Genomic DNA, 20,213 nt, shown 5'->3' with positions numbered 1-20,213 from the left:
GTATTGTTTTGTTTTAAAATTTTCTCTGTTTGAATTTCTAGTATGATAGATATAGGTAGATAGAACCCACATAAGCAAAACTTTCTGGGAATATTCAATTTTTAAGAGGGTAAAGGGGTTTCAGACAAAAATATTTGGGAACTGCTGCTTTAAAGATGTCTGCCGGGCAAAAGATGTTGATTTTAGTGATTTTGCAGTATAAATATTCAGTGAATGAGAATTGTCCTGCAGAAGAATGTTCTGGTCTAGGAAGAAGCTGGCAAGCTTTTTCTTCATTTCTGAATGTCTGCTTAACAGATGCATGTATCCTGTTGCTTTCATTAGTGAATCTAATCGCTTGATCTTGTTACTGAACCAGTAGCAAAAGAAAAAGCAGTTTAATGTTGAGCAGGCTGCTTAAAAATTTATCAAGGTCATCCTCATGGAAGAAAATCATCTTTTTAAATCACTTTTTAAAATACATTCTTTCTAGGGGCTCCTGGGTGGCTCAATCCATTAAGCATCCGACTTGGGCTCAGGTCATGATCTTGCAGTTTGTGAGTTCAGGCCCCACATCGGGCTCTGCACCCACTTGGGATTCTCTCTCTCTCTCTCTCTCTCTCTCTCTTTCTGCCCTTCCCCAACTTGTGCATGCTCTGTCTCTCTCAAAATAAATAAATAAACTTCAAAAAAATAAAAATATACATTCTTTGTATATATATTTTAGTTTTCCTGTTAGCATTGAGAAATATACATTGATTAGGGGCACCTGGGTGGCTCAGTCAGTTAAGCATCTGACTTCAGCTCAGGTCATGGTCTCGCAGTTCATAGTTCGCGCCCCACATTGGTCTCTGTGCTGTGACAGCTCGGAGCCTGGAGCCTGCTTTGGATTCTGTGTCTCCCCCGCCCCCACCCCCATCTCTGCCCCTCCCCTGTGCGTCTCTATCTTTCTCTCAAAAATAAATAAAACTATCTAAAAATATATATATGTATTGATTACATTTAACAGTATTTGGAAATCACACGGGTTCCATCTTCCCGTGAAACTGCAGTATAGAAATGCTACCAAACACTAAAATTGGTTTAGGGGAAACAAAAGAAGAAAAGAATTTATGCCAGGCTTACGCATAAGTGCCAGGCAAAGAAATCTCATCTTTGCAGAGCAGACAGTGACTTTTTTCCCTGTCTGCAGCCTTCACCACAGCTTACTAGGTAAATGATTGTGGTACAAAACGTAGGAATTTATCCATTCATGCATTCATTCAGCACACATTTGGGCCGTTATTGCCCTGCCTGCTTGGGTGGTTAAGCGTTCGTTGGAAGCTAGGACCTGGAGATTTCCCGTCCTTTCGCTTTGTGCTCCACAGAAAGGCCACATGAGTTCTCTACAGTGTTAAGGACTTACATTCTCTCAGTTTAGACGATTACACTGTATTTTAGCTGCATTCCTGTGTCTTCATAGATTACATGAATCATAACAGAATGGCACATAGTAAGGACATTTGGTCTGTAAATACAAAGAACAAATTGCTCAATCCCACTAATCAGTAATCAGTCAGCATTGTTTGTCATGGACCCTTAGAAACCTCAGCACAGCCACTGAGATGGATCAGAGCCAGCACTCAGGATGAAAACCTATTTTCCACCATCGGCTTCTCCTGTCCTTCTAGACTAGGGCATGCAGGAACTGTAATGATCTAATTTTAGAGGCAGTATTTAATTTTAAAGTATTTAAAAATAACTTAGAATAGGAAAGGTAGACTAGCAGTATTTATATATAGTTACTTATTGGTTAAAATGTACCCCCTATTTAGGGGCACCTGGGTGGCTCAGTCGGTTAAGCAACTGACTTCAGCTCAGGTCATGATCTTACGGTTCGTGGGCTTGAGCCCCGTGATGGGCTTTGTGCTGACAGCTTGGAGCCTGGAGCCTGCTTTGGATTTTGTGTCTCCCTCTCTCTCTACCCCTCCCCTGCTCATGCTTTGTCTATCTCTCAAAAATAAATAAAAACGTTAAAAATATTTTTTTAATGTGCCCACTATTTCTAAAAGAAAATCAAGTTAGCTGGGCAAATGAAACTATTTTAATATTTTTAATATTTTGTACAAACAAGCACATGTAGTGGGTTTTCCCACTTCTAGGCTCAAGTGTCCTGGTGTCCAGGCAGTTCCTAGGGAGCTAAGCGATATCTGGAACTCTTGGAGACAAGCAGTTGAACAAATCCACATGGTGACCTGTTCGGACCTTTAGGTTAATTCTGTTCCTCACAGAAATCGTGATGCTCTGGAATGATGGATTCAGTTGCCTGCTCTGATCACCTTTTAATCAAAAGATGGCATGAGAGGCCAGGGCCAGTACTCGGCCGCTCGCCATTCCCCTTTAGAAAATAGCTGACTGTTAAAACGCTCTCCCTTCCCATTCTGACCAACATGATTTACTTTTATTTCATTTTTGTTGCTCATAAGAACAAAATTCCAACAGCCTTTTCGCAGGCTATTGAATAAAGTAAGATTCTTAACTGTTTTCATCTGCATTTTCAACATGTCAGGGCAGTTTTAAAGCACAGTATTCTAGAACACATGCTGATAAGATCGTTCTGCCCTGTGATGTGAGCTGTTAAAAGTCGCGGCTCTGGAACGCGGATCAGCTTGTAGTGTTCCCTTTGACTTTGGGCAGTATTGTCACGGGCAGTACTGACCAAAGAGCAGGCACACGGACAGAGGGAACAGTACGCCGTCGAACGTATATTCTCAGTCAGTGCTTCTCAAACTTGAATGTGTATACGGATCACCAGGGAATCTTGTTAAATTGTAGATTCTGACCCGTGCAGGTGGTGGGGGTGGTGCGCAGCACTCAGCAGTTCTGACAAGATCCCAGGTGACTCCGAGACAGCTGGCCTTTTATTCCTCTTCTATTTAAACTTCCCAATTTGTTTTGTTTTTACTGCAACAAGGCCACCAAGACTTCAGGCTTGAGGCCAATGGAACCGAGAGACATCAAGGCGGTTCGCGACTTAACCAACACTTACCTGAAGCAGTTTCATCTCGCCCCGGTGATGGATGAAGAGGACATAGCTCACTGGTTCCTCCCCCAGGAGCACATTATCGACACGTTTGTAGTGGAGGTAAAGATGAGGTGATAAGATACTACAGAGAAGTGTGAAAACACCATCTGGTCAGGTCTGTTTGCTGGAAGAATCAAAGAATGCCCCCCTCCCTTTCCTTCTTTCTCTTGTGTCTCTGCTTCTAGACCAGATTTCTGCTCACCCTGATAGAACCAGACTTTCTTCTTACAGTTTCCATTCCTGGAGTAGAGCACATTTTTACTAGTTGTTAATGGGAAATTAGGATGCTCTTCTGTTGGTCCCTGTGTGATCAATTGCTTTACCCAGTTTTGAAAATGCCAGTTTGGCTGACATACACTCCAAAGTTTAATACCCTTTTTCACAAAACTGGCTTAACCGAACTGCTTTTTGGTTGAGATGGCCAAACTCAGCCACTTAACCCTTGTTCAGGAAAGGAAGGAAAGAAACCCTTGTTCAGGAAGGAAAAGTGACAGTCTGGATTTTCTGTTGATTGGTTAGACAGATTTAACATGATGCTTTCTAAGCCCTCCCCTCCCCCCCTTTTTTTTAAAGCTTGGAATTTGTTGTTCAAATGACGTTTCACTTAGAACCTCTTTTGGGTGACATGGGATTAGGTTGGAAAGTTGAGATTTAATCTGGTAAGTACCTGGAGGAGAGGAGGAGTGAGGCGGCAGTTAGAAGTCCTGGTGGTGGCCTACTCACCCGTTCAGTTGCGAGCCTTGAGCCGGAAGTGTGTTGCCAGCCCTGTCGCGCATCGGTCCGGATAGGGGATGACAGCCAAGTGAGGGCAGAAGCGGCGAAAATAGGGTGAATTCAAAGGACCTTTCTGGAGAACAGCAAGCTTTTATTTCTGAAAACCGCGCTGGAGTGGACATCTCGATACTCAGATCTTTATGCACTTGTGTAAGTTTCTCCAGGTCAGCAGTTCTCAAAGTTTTTGATGTCAGGACTTCTTGACTCAAGAATTATTGAGGACCCAATTTTGTTTTTTTTTAATTTTTCTTTTATTTCTAGGGATAATATTTACAGATATTTATTACATTGAAAGTTGAAACAAAAATGTTTTATTATTTTATAAAGCAGATAGAGAAAGCCAAATACTGTAAGTTCTCACTTCTATGTAGAATCCAAAACAAAAACAAAAACACCTGACAGATGCAGGAAACAGCTTGGTGGCTGCCCAGAGTAGGGGGTGGGTTGAAGAGGGTCAAAAGCTATAAACTTCCAGTTAATAAAATAAGTCGTGAGGATGTAATATACAGCATAGTGTCAATATATTTGAAAGGAGCTAAGAGAGTAGATCTTAAAAGTTCTTATCATAAGAAAAAACAATTATTACTGCATGCGGTGATGGATTTTAACTAAACTTACTGTGATCATTTTGCAGTATATACAAGTATTGAGTTAGTACCTTGTACACTTGAAAGTCATATTATGTTATGTGTCAGTTGTATCTTAGTTTAAAAAACAATAAATAATTGAAATATATGTATACTATTTAATAACAATAGGACAAGAATAAACATGTTACCTAAATAACATGATTTGCATGAAAAACACCTATTTTCCAAAGCAACAAAATTAAGAATGGTACGTTTTGTATTTCTGCAAATCTCTCTAACATCCGATTTACTAGAAGAGAGCTGGGTCCTCCCAGCTGCTTCTGCATCCCATCTATTGTGATGTGCTCTTTTGGCTGAAGCATGTGGGGAAAAATCCTTCACAGGAAGTATTAAAGAGAAGGGAAAGAATGAGTATTTTAATAGCCTGTTCAAATCATTTTGAATATTGTCTATCTGAAAGCATGTTAATGAACGGCTCATATTCTGTTAGATTAAAACCCACTGGTGCGTCTTGTGCTTTGATCATTCTTTCACCAGTGTATGAGTTTGTAATGTCATAGATTGGTCATTTGGGAAATAATTGGTTCGCTGAGTTACACATCTTCCAAACTCTATACCTTCGGGCTTTCTTTGAGACAACCTTTGTGTTTCCAGACGCAGAAGGGCTAGATGTTGCTTCCTTCCAGGCCATCACACAGGATGTTAGAAGGATGAGTTCTTAAGGGTCGAGAGCTAATACAATTAATAATTCTTTAGTCACGGACATGCTTCAGTGAAGCTTCTTTTTAATTACGAGGGGGTGGCGGTGAAGAGTAAAATGACCACCGTACAGCTTGGTGCCACTGCCTTGTATTGTGCTGGGGCACGGGGAGCTGCACCGCCATTGTTTCTGCATCCTCAGTGCCCATGTCCACACGGTGAAGAAGGCACAGAACTTCTTAGTGCTGTTACGAAAATTGTTTTGATTTCATGGGCTTCCGGAAGGGTCTCGGGCACCCACAGGTGTTCACAGACCACATTTTGAGAACTGCTGCCCTAGGATGCATACTCAGAAGTCTAACTGCAGAGTCTAAGGGTCAGACACGTCTTTAACCATCACTAGAGATTGCCAGATAGCTCACCAAAGTATCTCTTAGCAGCGAATGAGAGTTCCTCTTTCTGCACATCCTCACTAACACTTGGTTTTATCAGACTTTAAATTTAGGTTGGTCTGATGGATATCACATGGTTTGTTTTTAATCTGTTCTTATTACTGATGAATTTGAACATCATCTGTTAGCCATTTGTATGCTGGTCATATACTTTGCCTTTTTTTTTTTTTTAACTATCATCTTGATTTCTAAAAGTTTTTGCATGTGTTGAATAATAATACTCGAATTGTGCTCTATTTCTGGGTTCTCTCTTCTGTTCCATTGATCTGTGGTGTCTGTTCCTGCCACCCTGTCTTAATTACTATAGCTCTGTAGAAGCCTTGATATGAGGCAGAGTGATTCATCCCACTTTATTCTTCTTTGTCAATTATTTTGATCTATTTCCTTGACCTTTCCTTCATAAATTGTAGAATAAGCTTGTCTTTGTCTACAGAATACCTTGCTGGGATTCTGATAAGAATGCATTAACCTATAAATTAATTTGGGGAGAACTGACAGGTCTTCCAGTCCATAGACATGATATGTCTCTCTTTAATCTTTTCAATTTTATTTTATCAGCATTTTATAATTCTAAATTTTCAAGTTGATAAGAGTAAAGTTGTTTCATTTTTCTCACGTCCTTCTAATGGCTACAGGATCCATAGTGATAATGCTTATTACATTCCTGATACTGATACATTTGTGTCTTTTTATGTTTGCACCAAATCAACTGTAATTGACTTTTTTCCACAAAGAACAAGACTTTTGTTTTATTGATTTTTCTCTGTTTTCCTATGTTTGGTGTCATTGATTTCTGATCTTATATTTATTATTTCCTTACTTTTGCTTTCTTTGGGCTTATCATACTCTTTCTTGTCTTGTCCCTTGAGGGATGGACTTAGATTACTGAGGCCTTTCCTTGTTACGTGTAAGCACGTAGTTCTCTAAGTGTCCCTCCCTCCACTGCTCTAGCTTCATCCTAGTATTTTAATGTGTCGTATTTTCATTTTCGTTTGGTTCTATGTATATTTTTAAATTTCTTTTGGAACTTCCTCGTTGAGCCACGGACTATTTAGAATTCTGTTCAACTTTGACACGCTCAGAGATTTCCTATTGATTTCTAGTTTCATTCTATTATGGTTGGATAAGACACTTTGTATGATTTCAGCTCTCTTAAGGTTCTTGAGGTTTGTTTTAGGCCCATGTGGTCTATCTTGGTGAATGTGTGTGAAATGTGTATTCTGCTCTTTTGAGGTGGAGTGTTTGTTCTCTATATGCCGTTTAGATCCTTTTGTTATTATTCAGATTTTCTGCTTCTTGATGGTTTTCTTGCCAGCAGTTCTGTCAGTTGATGAGAGGAGTGTGAAAGTCCCCGACTATAACTTCGTATTTTGCCCATTTCTCCTTCCAGCTCTCTCAGTTTTTCTTGATGTATTTTGACGGTCTTGTTTGGTACATATACATTTAGGACCTTTCTGTCTTCTCAGGGGCTCAATATTTTTATCAACATGTAATATCCCTCTTTGTTTGAGGTAACTTTCTTTGCTGTGAAGTCTACTTGATTGGGTGTTAATATAGTCACTCCTGTTTTCAAATTAATGTTTATACGGTATGTCTCATATAGCCTTTTAACTTTCAGCTTACCCACATCATTGAATTTGAAGTGAGTTTCTTAAAAACAGCATGTCATTGAGCCATGTTTCTTTATCCACTCTGCCAGTCTTTTCATTGGTGTATTTAGATCATCTACATTTGATAATTACTGATGTGTTCAAGCTTAAGTCTACCATTTTATTATTTGTTCTCTATTTGTTTCTTCTGGTTCTTATTCCTCTGTTTCTCTTCCTTGCCTTCCTGCGGATTACTTGAACATTTCTTTAGGATTAATCTTGATGTATTTATGGTGCATTTGAGCATATTTATATAGGTTGCATGATGGTCGCTGTGGGCATGTCTGTGTGTGTGTGTGTGTGTGTGTGTGTGTGTGTGTGTGACTTATCACAGGCAACTGGTCTCAACAATCAACATTTTACCACTTCAAGTGACATTACTTCCATCAGATCCCTTTATCTTGACTTTTTTTTTAAGTTTATTTATTTTGAGACAGGGACAGTGCGAGTTGGGGGAGGGGAAGAGCAAGAGGGAGACAGAGAATCCCAAGCTGGCTCCACTGTGCCAGCATGGAACCCCATGCAGGAATTCAAACTCCTGAAACTGTGAGATCATGATCTGAGCCAAAACCAAGAGCCGGACACTCAATTGGCTGAGCCACCAGGCTCTCCATCTTTTTGACTTTTAAATATTGTCTTGAGTATCAGATGGTTTTACAACTTGTGTTTCAGTCATCAAGTAGATTTATAAAACTCATGAGGAGAAGCATAGTTTACAGCATGTACCAGGATTTCCGCTCTGTTGTTCCTTCTTACTTCCTGATGCACTAAGATTCCTTCTGTTATTATTTCATTTCTATTTGGAGAATGTCCTTTGGCCGGTCTTAAAGGTAGGTCTACTAGCAGCAAATTCTTTTAGTTTTCATTTGTCCTAGAATGTCCTTATTTCTCCTTCATTCCTGAAGGGTAGTTTCACCAGAAGCAGAATTCATGGTTGATCGTTCTTTTCTTCCAGCACTTATAAATGATGTGCATTCCTCCTGCCTCTGTGGCTTCTGATGAGGAACCTGCTGTAATGTGAATCTTTTGGTAATGGTGATGTAATGGTATTCTCCTTGGTAATGTCTCATTTCTCTGTGGCTACTTTCAGGACTTTTCTTTGTCTTTAGTTTTCAGAACTGTCATTAGGATCCATCTTGGAGTGGATTTCTTTGGGTTTTTCCTGTTAAGATTCGCTCAGCTTCTTGAATTTATTGTGTGTGTTTTGCCAAATCTGGGAATCTTTTCAGTCATTATTTCTTCTGCTTTTGTAGCTCACATTTTTTTCTTTTTCTTTGATTTCTTGTGGGACTCTCCTGATAGGATTGTTGGGTCTTTTGTCGTTCTCCCACAGATCCCTGAGACTTAATTCTTTTTTTTTTTTTCTTTTTCCCCAGTCTAGTTTCTCTGTTTTTTTTTCATACTGGGTAAATTCTACTGAATTCTTCAAGTGCAGTGATTTCTGTCCTCTGTCATCTCCACTCCACTATTGAGCCCATCGAGTGAGTTTTGTTTTTCAAGTGGAAGTCCTTATTAAAGCTGAAAATTGAGGTCTTTAATTCAACTGGAATATTGAGCTAGCTGCTAATAGAGAGCAGTAGAGAATCACTTTAGCAAAACATGGTTAGTTTCTTAATGTCCGAAAACCGGTTTCGTATATCAGAAGCATTAAGAAAAACAGTATATCCCTTATGGAATTTTCTGCCAAAAGAAATACTAGCAAGAACATATGTGTTGTCTAGTCTCTTCAGCTGTGTATAATTCAGGCATATCACAGTTTGAATTTGTATGCCATCCGCATAGGCCACCAGAGCTAATGTAAACAACCCAAACAATACTGGCTAGCTTTTTATATTAAAAGGTATACCAGTGATGGTGAAATCAAGACCATTGTTTGGGTCCCTTTTGATTTTTGGTTGCTTCAGATTCACAGGTGTGTCTGCCTTTCACAAGCTTCTCAAAACAGCTGCTACACTCTGTTGACCTCACTTTGAGCTGATAAAATTCTTGCTCTGTGCCAAGAAGATGTTAGATTGATACAGTATCTTTTAGTTGGGAAAGATGGCCTTCCAGTCCCTGGAGCTCTTGTTTCTGCAAAAACAGTGAATCTGCTTTCATCTCTGTTCCAATGGTCCAGGGAGACTCATTAGTCAAGCTAAGGGAAACTTTCCTGTTAGAACATTCTGCTTCTTAAGAAGGTTAGGCAAATTGCCAGCCAGCACTAGGCTAAGTAGGGTCTAACTCCATGCTGCTTCTCAGGCTCTACCCAACATACCCTAAGGGCCCCCCAAACCCAGACTGCTGACAGAGAGGTAGGAGGTGCTGCCTTTTTTCATAAAGTTCCCGTACAAGTCACAAATCAAAAAGTTCGCTTAAATGCACGGATGCAGCGTGTTCAAGGAAGGAGGTATTTACCTGACTTACCTTTGTCCTTTAGAACTCCAGTGGTAAACTAACTGACTTCCTGAGCTTCTACACACTCCCCTCCACAGTCATGCACCACCCTGCTCACAAGAGCCTCAAAGCTGCCTACTCCTTCTACAACATTCACACCGAGACGCCCCTGCTGGACCTCATGAGTGACGCACTCATTATAGCCAAGCTGGTAAGTGACTGACTCCTTTTTTGTCTGTTTCTCCATATCTGCGTGTCAGTGTGTATAAAACCTCTTACTGTATTTTCCTCTACACGGGTGCAATTCATTAGAGATTTTTTTTAAAAATTTTTTTTAACGTTTATTTGCTTTTGAGAGACAGAGAGAGAGAACCAGCAGGGGAGGAACAGAGAGAGAGGGAGACACAGAATCCGAAGCAGGCTCCAGGCTCTGAGCTGTCAGCACAGAGCCTGGTGCGGGGCTCAAACCCACGAACTGTGAGATCATGACCTGAGCTGAAGTCAGTTGTGTAACCAACTGAGCCACTCAGGCGCCCCTCATTTGAGATGTTTTTTTACTGTTGACCATCAGAGGAACAATTTTGATAAGAGTTTCTTTTAAAACTTCAGTGACTGTTTGCATCATTAATTCTATTTGCAACTTAACCAAAAACATTTTGTGCAAATTAGAAACTTTTTTGTTTTTAATGTTTATTTTTGAGAGCAGAGAGAGACAGAGCACAAGCAGGGGAGGGGCACAGAGAGAGGGATACACAGAATCCAAAACAGGCTCCGGGCTCTGAGCTGTCAGCACAGAGCCTGACGTGGGCTCGAACTCACGAGCCTTGAGATCATGACCTGAGCTGAAGTCGGATGTTTAACCAACTGAGCCACCCAGGTGCCCCCAAATTAGAAACTGCTAACCCTCATATAAGAATGCATAAAACTCATAATACAAGGCATATAGGGAAAATACATGATGCTTGATATAAGGAACATACGTGTTTGTGTTGTAGTGAATAATTAGCAACAACAACCTTATTTTGGACTCAACTAGTCTCTGAATTTTAAAATAAAAGGCATTTTGAAAAATGAAAGGAATTAAATTCAAAATGTGCTGTCCTATATTTGCAGTATTTTTCTAGTTGTAGTAATTAGGATAATTGTTAAATTCTTGCTACAAATAAACATTTTCTTTTAAAAGTAAGTTGAGGGGCACCCGAGTGGCTCAGTTGGTTGAGTGTCTGACTCTTGATTTTGGTTCAGGTCATGATCTCACCATGGTGAGTTCGAGCCCCACGTCAGGCTCCACACTGAGCACGGAGCCTGCTTGAGATTCTCTCTCTTAAAAAAAAAAAAAAAAAGAAAGAGAAAAAAAAAGTTGAAATTAGCTAACAGTTATTTTGATGTAATTATTAAACATGAGAAAATGTTATTTGTGAGAAACCGGGAACAACACGTGAGACATATCTGCATTTATCTGGCATTTGATAACTGAAAACATTTTTTTTTTAACATTGTACTCTTGGATCCCCAAGTCAACATTATCCAGATTCTTTGATCCTGTTCTTTTTCAGCTACTTCCTCCCCCCCATAAAAGGCCGACAATAAATGATTTAAAGCAAAACCCCTGAGAAATAGAAATTTAGGTGCTTCATCTATACCACGTCTTTCATGGTATTATTACTTAACATTTTTAAGAAATTAGATTTTTACTAGTAAAATGTTACTAAATTTACTTCCCAGCAGCAGCCCAAGACAAGGATACACTTGAAGTCGTTAAAGCTCTAGCTAAGTCAGAACTTCAAAAGGCCAATAACTAACAGTTCTGGAGACAGAGCCATCTGGGCAAAATGTTCCTTCTAAAACAGGGACAGAATATTCTCGGAGATCTTCATAGATTATGTTAGTGTTAGCCGACATACTACCGATGTGGACTGAGCATTTCTGGGTAAGCCTCCTGACTCCGTCAGACTCGCTGCTAGTTTTATAAGACCATTTGAACTGAGTTCTTCACCTACACATAGATTATAGACATTAAACCTCTTTAGGAGAAATGCATATTCAAGCTGTTAGTAGATGAATTAAATATTACACTGAAATACATAATAGAGGAAACACTCTGGTCCTTTGAAATTTAAATTTTTAAATCCTTTTTATATTGGCAGAAAGGATTTGATGTATTCAATGCACTAGATTTGATGGAAAATAAGACCTTCTTGGAAAAACTCAAGTTTGGCATAGGAGATGGCAATTTGCAGTATTATCTGTACAATTGGAGATGTCCAGGAACAGATTCTGAAAAGGTAAGTGAAGTTGACACACCCTTTATAAACTTCATACATTTACCTAGGAAATCCCATACTTGCTTCCCTTAGGATTGGTAAGGTGTTTTTTAGTAGCTTTTAAAACATACAGATCTGTTACACTATAATTTATTTTTTCTTGCTTACCTGTTGTGTTTCTTCCCTCCCTAGGTTGGACTAGTATTACAATAGATGGATATTTCTATTTCTAGAACTCTGGCATCATCATTTGTTAATATTCTATTTAATGATTCCTGGAACTGCCATTCCAAAGAAGAATAAAATAAAAGCACAACTTCGGCAAAATCGATGTCGTCGGTAACAATCAGAAAAGATGAAAAAACACCCATACGTGACCAATAGTACATCTTTCTAGCTAGAATGTTAACATTCTTTTTTTCCACTGTTCACCTATTTGTAGGAGGGATGAAAGGGTACAAAGAGCACATTCCTCGAATTTTCAGACTTTTGGCTGTCTCCTGATGAAGAGAAGGGATTTTTCCTCTCTGTAGAAAAGGGACTGTTTTTCTAGGGACTGAACAGAAGTCACAGAATTGTGTAAGCACATCTTTGCTGTTGTGTGGAGACGAACTGCTGCATTTCTTTGATTAAGTGTTGGTCTGTTTGTCCATGTAACAGAATGAAGGATCCGTCCGGCAAATCGGTACTTCCCCACCTTGCACAGTGTGATTGACAGCGTTTATGGAACCGGGACGTGTGTAACTCAGTGAGGAGTGGGGGGTGTCTAAGTATACAGTGAGATCAAAATGTACCGGGGACTAGTAAGTACATTTATTTCTCCAGGAGCAGAGGCGCCAAATAAGTAAACACATAGATTTGTACTTTGATCTTCAACAGGTCAGTGGATTGGTTTCAGAAGCAAAGTTTTGTGCAAACACGGTCTCTGTGAGTCTACACCCATGGCTGACTAGACTTTGCTGCTGCTGCACATACTCGCTTCTTCTCGGCAGCAACAAGAGATGTGAGGCAAAGAAAATAAAAGCTCTAAAGCCAAAAGAAATGCTCAGTGGAATTTATTAGTGCTATCAGGACATTGATAGTTTGAATGTTTTTATTACTTATGCAAAATTGCACATGTTCCTTTATGCTGACTTTAATTTATCATGAAAGCTGTCATGCTAATGGAAAATGTTATTTGTAAATAAGTGTTCATAATTTTGTTACTGATGGTGTTTTTATCTAGAATTTGAAAACCAGTTTTCTCAGTGTACATATCTACGTGCATATTAACTGCCAGTAGTCCAGGAGGGGGAAAACGTGAACGAGGCCACGTGGAAACTGGCTTTGGCTCAAATACCACAAAGTAGATATACTTGTTCCTGCCTTTACTGTACCAGTGCCTAGGCTCTTCAGTCCAGAAAAATTGCATTTTCGACAATATGACAGTCTTTATGTTGTAAGTGGTCAGATGAAACTGGTCATACCTTATACCAGGCAGGACCTAGCAAACTATGGCCCATGAGCCAAATCCAGCCCATCACCTTTTTGTACAGCCCGTGAGCTAAGAATGGTTTTTACATGTTTGAATGGTTCCGGGGGTGGGGGTGGGGGTGGGGGTGGGGGTGAGGATCAAAGAAAAATAACATCTTGTGATGTGAAAATTCTAGGAAATGCAGATTTCAGCATCCATATATAAAGTGTCGTTGGAACTTAGCCACACTCACTTGCTTACGCATTTCCTGTGGCTGCTTCACACTACAAAAGGCAGAGTTGTGTTATTCTGACAGCACTGTATGGCCCTAAAGGCCTAGCGTATTTACTACCTGGCCCTTTACAGAAAAAAAAAATTTTGTCAGCTCTGACTTCACTAAAGAGCTGAAAGCCACTTTCTGCCCAAGATTAAACCCACAGCCGTGGCAGCCCCGAGACCACCACTAGAGGGCGCCCGGGGGGGCCACAGTAGTGCCTGAGGACGGGGATGGTTTCTGAAGACCAATGATTCAGACCCAACTGCATTACCCCATTCTTCCTTAACAGGAGAGTGGCTTTGGAAGCAAAACTGAACTAATTCATTGAAACACCAAGAATTAAGTAAACGGGATTTTTTTTTAATTAAAAAAAATTTTTTTTTTAATGTTTATTCTTGAGAGAGACAGAGAGAGAGAGTATGAACGGGGAAGGGGCAGGGAAAGGGAGACACAGTACCCAAAGCAGGCCCCAGGCGCTGAGCTGTCAGCACAGAGACCCACGCGGGGCTCTAACTCACGAAACTCGAGATCATGACCTGAGCCTAAGTCAGGTGTTTAACCACCTAAGTCACCCAGGCACCCCAAGTAAATGGAATTTTAAGTTTATCTGGACTCAAGGCTCTAGCTGGGAATTAGGGATTTTAATTTAACCTGGCATCAAGACTATAGTTGGGAATTATATTCCACTCATTTTTATGGCACAGTCTTACATGAAGCAGGTTTTCAAATACTTGCAGAATTGCCAAATTTTATCACAAGCTCCCCTCGTGATGAGACTATGGCACTTTTCCTTTGTTTACATAATTCAGTTGTAGAATTCAGTTTTCCTGTCATTTTTAAATGCACTAGTTAATAAATGTCACATTTCCCTCTTTATAATTTAGGCAGATTACCAGTAAATATTTCAAAATTGAAAATCAGTAAAATTGCTTGTGTTGATAAAGTTATTAGGACTAAATTTTTTTTTAATGTTTCTTTTTGCGAGAAAGGGAAGGGAGGGGCAGGGAGGAAGGGGGACAGAGGATCCCAAGAGGGCTCCACACTGACAGCAGAGAACCTGATGCAGGGCTTGAACTCATGAACCATGAGATCATGACCTGAGCCGACTTTGGATGCTTACCGACTGAGCCACCCAGGCGCCCCATCAGTTTACTTTTTTTAATTCTCTTCCTGACTTATTTCACCTAATTACCAGCCTACTTTGTACCCATGTTATATTTCCAAGAAAGTAAGTTAACCACGTAAAGGGGTGAACTTCAGCCATTCAAAATACCGTGTCTGGCTTTTTTTAATGAACATTAAGCCTTTCTCCCAAGCTCATGCATTTGCCTACCTACAAAGTTAAATCAACAGGAAGTTAAGAAAAAAAGATTTTTTTGTGATGTTTCTTTTTTTTTTTAATTTTTGTTTTAATGTTTGTTTATTATTGAGAGACAGAGAGAGACAGAGCATGAGCATTGGAGAGGCAGAGAGAGGGGGAGACACAGAATCAGAGGCAAGCTCCAGGCTCTGTGCAAGCTGTCAGCACAGAGCCCGATGTGGGGCTCGAACCCGCAAACCGCGAGACCATGACCTGAGCCGAAGTCGGTCGCTTAACCCACTGAGCCACCCAGGTGCCCCGTTTTTGTGATGTTTCTAAAGACGATGTATTGTTTGGTGTTTGGTAGCTCTTTTAAAGCTGATGATGCATCTGCAGTCCGCTCTCACCGGCAGCACTAACTAGAACCTGTTTACTGTGGCACACCTTCCAAGCCTGCCAGAAAGATGTTAAGTGTCGTGGGATGCAGATTTTCTTGCTTACTAGCATTGGTACCAGCCTCTTGGAAAGTGAATTTATACAAGCATGGACGTTAGTCGCAATAAACTTTTGTTACGATATTCGTACTTCTGGATATTTTCTGCACTTAGTGTTTTCAAGCGTCAGCCCATCCAGCTATACAAAGAGTCTTACACATATGAAACGGATGTTACTAAAAGTATTCAAGAATACACGTAAAAATAACGCATTTTATTAGTTCCAAGGCTTCTTCGTAAAGTGTCATCTTACAACTGTGTGAAATGATAAGTTGACCCAAGATTACTTTGAGGTCGTTTTTTTACCTTTGGGTGGTTTCCTTATCTTATTGGGGTTTGGAATCAGTTTCTTTATTTTAAGGGGTTGTAACACCACAGCCTGCTGACTTCCAACAAGCTTTCTTTTCTGTTTAGAGAGGTCTTCAAAGGACGTGTCCAAAATCTCTCTGTCTCGGCTTTCTGAGGACGCAGTGTCTAAACTTGCCCCGGAGTCCTCGGGTCTGCCTTGAAGCCAGGGCACGTGTAAGCTGGGTACTCGGGGAATTATAGCTCTGACTTCAGCGTCAAAGGCTGTGGTGGTCTTTTTGAACCCCAAGGCCAGGACGCACTTCAGGCCGATGACCGGTGCGAGCCTCTCGCTGAGCCGGGGAACCTGACAAGCGGGAACCGCCCGGCTCAGACTTAACTGAATCAGGTGCGAGGTGAGGATGGCGGGCTTGGCTGACCTGCACACCAGGACCAGCAGCAGCCCGTTCCTTTCCAGAGCGCGGGTGACTTCATTGATGCCAATGGCGAGCTGCTTCCTGACGTCCACGGGGGTCCACCCCGACCCCTGCTCGCTACCTTCTGGCGGTTTCTCCCTCGGGCCCTCGCTCTTCTCAACCTCTGTGCCACACCTGTCTGGGCTTGGTTTTTTTAAAAACTGCTTTCTCTTTTTCTTCTTATCCTCAATCTTCCGAAGCCCAAGAGATTTAAATCTGTCTTCAAGCGTCTGCAGTATGAAGTGCATGTGTTCTCTCTCGAGCGCGCTCCAGCAGATGGCGTAAGGGTTGTTCAGCGAGGTCTTTACGGTTAAGGGTCTCGTCTTCCGAACGGAGCCCCTCCCCGGTGCCTGAGGAGCCGCGGCCATTCCGAAAAATCTCTCGTGGAGAAGCAAACGACAAAGTAAAACTCGTGTTACTGGCAGTGCATGTCATAAGAGTATCCTGTCTGTACTTTGGTTCTCGATGGGCCACAGCAAGCCTCGTTCCACAGAACTGATTACGTGACCATACACCAGACCTCTTTTAAGACTAAGGCATTTGTTTTCCCCATTTTTTCATGACTTTGTCTTTATTCGTATACAGGCAATATATACATGTTTTTGCATTACTGCAATCACCGTGACGTTCTATTTATTTATTTCCTTTATTAAAAATGTTCCATGTTTCTACCCGTTCATGGTCATTCTTTTAAGGACTGCGTGGTATTAATTAATCTTACAATTCTGCCAACGTTTTCTAAGATGCTCTCCAGTCAGGCTTCATTCAGCAAACACTCCCTGAGCACCTCCGGCGTGCAGGCAGCGTTCCAGTCACCGGGCTCGGCAGGGAACCAAAACCAAGTCCACCTGCACACAGCTCACTGTGAGCGCCCGGAAGCCTCTGCCATTCATGATTACCGACCAGGTGTGAGTTACTCCACGCACACGGCTAAATACTCAAATGATATTTTCGTTCTATGCCCTTTGTAAGCCTCCCTCCCTCCCCAGACCCTAAGCTTCTGTGTGACCCTCCTCGAACATCTAGAGACACAGACACGGGCGTACATTCCCCCTGCCCGGTTATTCCAAGAGACTGCTCCTCCAACTGGCAATCTGCTGAAAATCGGGGGAATTTTGTCCTGAAACTTGAAAAATAGGAAGGCTCCTTCTTGGGAAGCTGTTGTAAACCACTGATGTGGGAAGCACATGCTGGCTCTCCTTCCCAGAGCAAGCGCACTTCTCTTCCCTCACTGTTATGCCTCGCTTCTTCCTGGGGCTCAGCCCATAGTGACCTACGTGGCAAAGCTGAAGGGGGCTAAACAAGCCAGCCCCCGACGAGTCTGGCGTCTGGAACTGTCCCGGTTTTCAGGTAACCAGATGTTCTCCTTCCAGGCAGTCCCTCATTCCAAACCACGTATCCCACCGAGGCCTGCCTTCCCCGACATGCCCCCTGCACAATGAAGTCCGCTCCAGTTAAACTTCCACTCACCCAGGCTGGCTACTACTGATGGTGACAGGCGTCTCTGTGGAGCGTGTCAGAAGCGAGAAGGCACTTTCTCCACGTATCACTTGATTCTCACACAACTCCCGTATGATTGCCCAACGTGTGGGTAAGAAGACAGTCTTGACTTGAAGCGCCTGGCCCAAAGTCACAACCGGTTTTCCGGACCCAAATTTGATGCCCTTTCAATCCTGGCTGCACCTCAACAATAACCTGTTGCCTTTCAAAACCTATGGATGGGTTGGTCCTTATACCGCACGTACTGAACTGGGAGCCCTGGGAATAGGGCCAGGGCGTCTATACTTGTAAAAAGCTGCCCAGGTGAATCTGATACTGAACAGGGTTACGAACTGCTGGGGTAGGGCTGTGGAAAACTGGACGGCCTTGGGAAATGGCCTCCTGACCTCCACTGGTCACTCCTCCTCCTAAGTCACCTTCTAACAGAAATCCAAAATTCAGCTCCTTCAGGCAAGGTCAGACCCTGTTCGTGCCAGTTCTGCCGGAGCCTCTGTATCTGCCGCAGAAGCCCACTGCACAGCACTCCTCGTCCTGCATTTTCCCCGTGTTCCCCTCAAGCTCCGGGAATCAGGAAGTGGGGACTGGGGGAGGCTGGCATCAGCTTGAAGGTGCTCATGAAGACGAGCAAGACAAATCTAACAGGGCTCTTGCCAAACCGCGAGTCCGTCCGCGTGCCTCGGTATCTGAACAGCACAGAATACTTAAATCCTTCAGTAAATACTTACAGTTATGTGCTCCGGAGGGGAGGCCAAGACAGGCGTGGGAACTCCCGCCTTCAGAATCTAGCCGGGGAGATGAGAACCAAGCAGTTCAATAAGCACAGTCTTAGGTCACATGATCCAGAAAACAAAGTACTGACTGATGAGAAGTAACAGTTTTGGAGGAGAAAAACAGGCCTTGCTGAGGTGCCTTTTGTGCTATGTCTTGGGGGCATCCACGACCTAGAAGATCAAATGCAAACCCTCTAAGGTGACATACAAGGCCCTCCCCACTTCTGGCCCCCCGTCTCCCCACCAGCCTTTCACCTTCTATGCCCCACCAGGCAGGATCACACCCTGCCACGGAACCACATATTGTTTAACGAGGCCTCCAGTTTCCCAGCTCTACATGTTCAGACACACTATTCCCTCTGCCTGCCTCAATACTCTCCCACCTTCAGCCCCACCACCACCGTTCTTTCTTCCGGTATTTCTGGATTACCCACAATGCACGGAGCCATAAAGTACCAAGTACAAACCATTCCTGGCCTCACTAGGCTTAGAGTCCATGAAAAAGACGTATCAGCAGGTAATAAAACAAGACGTGCACACTGAGGTCTGGAAACTGCAGGATAGTAAGCACGCGGCAGAAGCCTGACTTAATTGAGGGGGTCAGCAAGGAAGTCCTGGAGAAAGTGACCTTTTTAACCCTACATCTGAAGAGTGCCTGCCAAAGGGAGTATGAAGCCGAAAGGGTATCGCAGGGAACACATTCACGGAAGTGAAGTAAGGTCAAGGTCTCTGGGGCAGAGATGCTAGAAACGGTGAGGTTATTAGCAAAGGCAGACAAAGACCACAGGGTGAAAGTCCTTGCAAGCCTTGTAATGAGAAGCAACCGTAACGTTTAAAGCAGAAGAGTGGAGTGATTAGAAAGGCAATGCAGAAAGATCTTCGTGGATTCCCGGCCTGGTGGCGTCCTCTGCCAGGAGTGGAAGGCGCAAAGAGGTTCCCAGAGAGTCGCCGCGGAGGAAAGGCACAGAAATACATCCTAGCTCAAACAGTTAAGAGATAGAATCTACTCGGCTTAGTGTCATCAACTGGGAGTGGAGCAGAGGAAGGCCTCAGAAATGCCTACCGGATCCGGTAGCAGAGCGGAGGACAGCCTCAGTTCCCGGGGGCTGCATTCCTGTCCCAGAGTCACCCCTTCCCCGTGCATGTCCCTCCCCCCCCCCCCGCCCCGTATTGAGTACCCTCGTTCCTCACTACTTACCATACCGAACTGTAGTTACCTTGTGGTCCGTCCCCGCTTCTAGGCAGCGGAGCACTGAAGGACCAGGGTGGACTATGTCTTACGATTTCTCGTACCTACAGACACTTAACTCCAGGAGGACAGAGGGGAGTAAACCGAGGGCCGGAGGCAGGAAAGTACGCGGGTCCGGACGAGGGGGGTGCGGCCCAGGAGACGGGGTTCCCGGGGAAGACCGGGGGAGCTCGCAAGCCCACCGCCCCGAGGCCTCCGCCCTCCGCGGCGTCCCGGGCTCGATCCCACCCGGCGCGCCCCTCCCGTCCTCCGCGTCCCCCTGGTCCGACTTCCACTAACTACCGCGACCCCACCGCGCCCACGTGTGCCGCGATGCGCGTGCGCAGAGCCCTCGCCCTACCCGGCTCCGCCTTCCAAACGCTCAGAGAGCTTCCCATCTCGTCATCCCGCCTTGACACTCACCGGGGAGAGAGTCTGCCCACAGCGTCGCGAGGCAGGAACTTGCAAAAAGCCTGAGTTTGGCTGGGAGCGGGGTTGGGAGGCTCAGGACCGCGTCCTATCGCGTCAGTGCGCAGGCGCAATGTCTGTCTCGCGAGACATCACGGTTGCCGTGGTAACCCGCCGC

At 43.2% G+C, this 20,213-nt stretch overlaps 2 protein-coding genes across 9 annotated transcripts in view; one reads left to right on the top strand and one right to left on the bottom strand.

Annotated features, from left to right (window-relative positions):
- Nucleotides 1-13,436, top strand: part of NMT2 (N-myristoyltransferase 2) — a 74,533-nt gene extending 61,097 nt beyond the window's left edge. The window contains exons 9-12 of one of the 3 annotated variants that reach the window (XM_049624657.1): nucleotides 2,933-3,103; nucleotides 9,624-9,791; nucleotides 11,728-11,865; nucleotides 12,037-13,436. In XM_049624657.1, coding sequence (XP_049480614.1) covers nucleotides 2,933-3,103; nucleotides 9,624-9,791; nucleotides 11,728-11,865; nucleotides 12,037-12,057 — 498 coding nt within the window. In that variant the 3' untranslated portion in view covers nucleotides 12,058-13,436. Of the gene's footprint in view, nucleotides 1-2,932; nucleotides 3,104-9,623; nucleotides 9,792-11,727 lie in introns of all 3 variants that reach the window. The other 2 variants (XM_049624656.1, XM_049624658.1) reach the window with 2 other exon arrangements.
- Nucleotides 13,437-14,991: 1,555 nt separating this feature from the next.
- RPP38 (ribonuclease P/MRP subunit p38) lies at nucleotides 14,992-20,137 on the bottom strand. Of its 6 annotated transcripts, none has more exons than XM_049624661.1 (3): nucleotides 20,051-20,137; nucleotides 18,489-18,570; nucleotides 14,992-16,509 (listed from the first exon to the last, which is right to left on the bottom strand). In XM_049624661.1, exons 2-3 carry the CDS (start codon nucleotides 18,561-18,563, stop codon nucleotides 15,652-15,654), a joined length of 933 nt encoding a protein of 310 aa, XP_049480618.1. In that variant the 5' UTR covers nucleotides 18,564-18,570; nucleotides 20,051-20,137; the 3' UTR covers nucleotides 14,992-15,651. The 6 variants fall into 6 exon arrangements, with proteins under 6 accessions (XP_049480618.1, XP_049480621.1, XP_049480616.1 ...); XM_049624664.1 differs by having other exon boundaries at nucleotides 14,992-16,507; nucleotides 18,355-18,570; nucleotides 20,051-20,068; XM_049624659.1 differs by lacking the exon at nucleotides 20,051-20,137 and adding an exon at nucleotides 19,598-19,994.
- Between the last annotated feature and the right edge of the window lie 76 nt (nucleotides 20,138-20,213).

This window comes from Panthera uncia, chromosome B4 (assembly GCF_023721935.1).
Source record: "Panthera uncia isolate 11264 chromosome B4, Puncia_PCG_1.0, whole genome shotgun sequence".
Classification (NCBI taxonomy): Eukaryota; Metazoa; Chordata; class Mammalia; order Carnivora; family Felidae; genus Panthera; species Panthera uncia.
The sequence above is the reverse complement of the archived record's forward strand: the minus strand, read 5'-3'. Positions and strand labels throughout refer to the sequence as shown.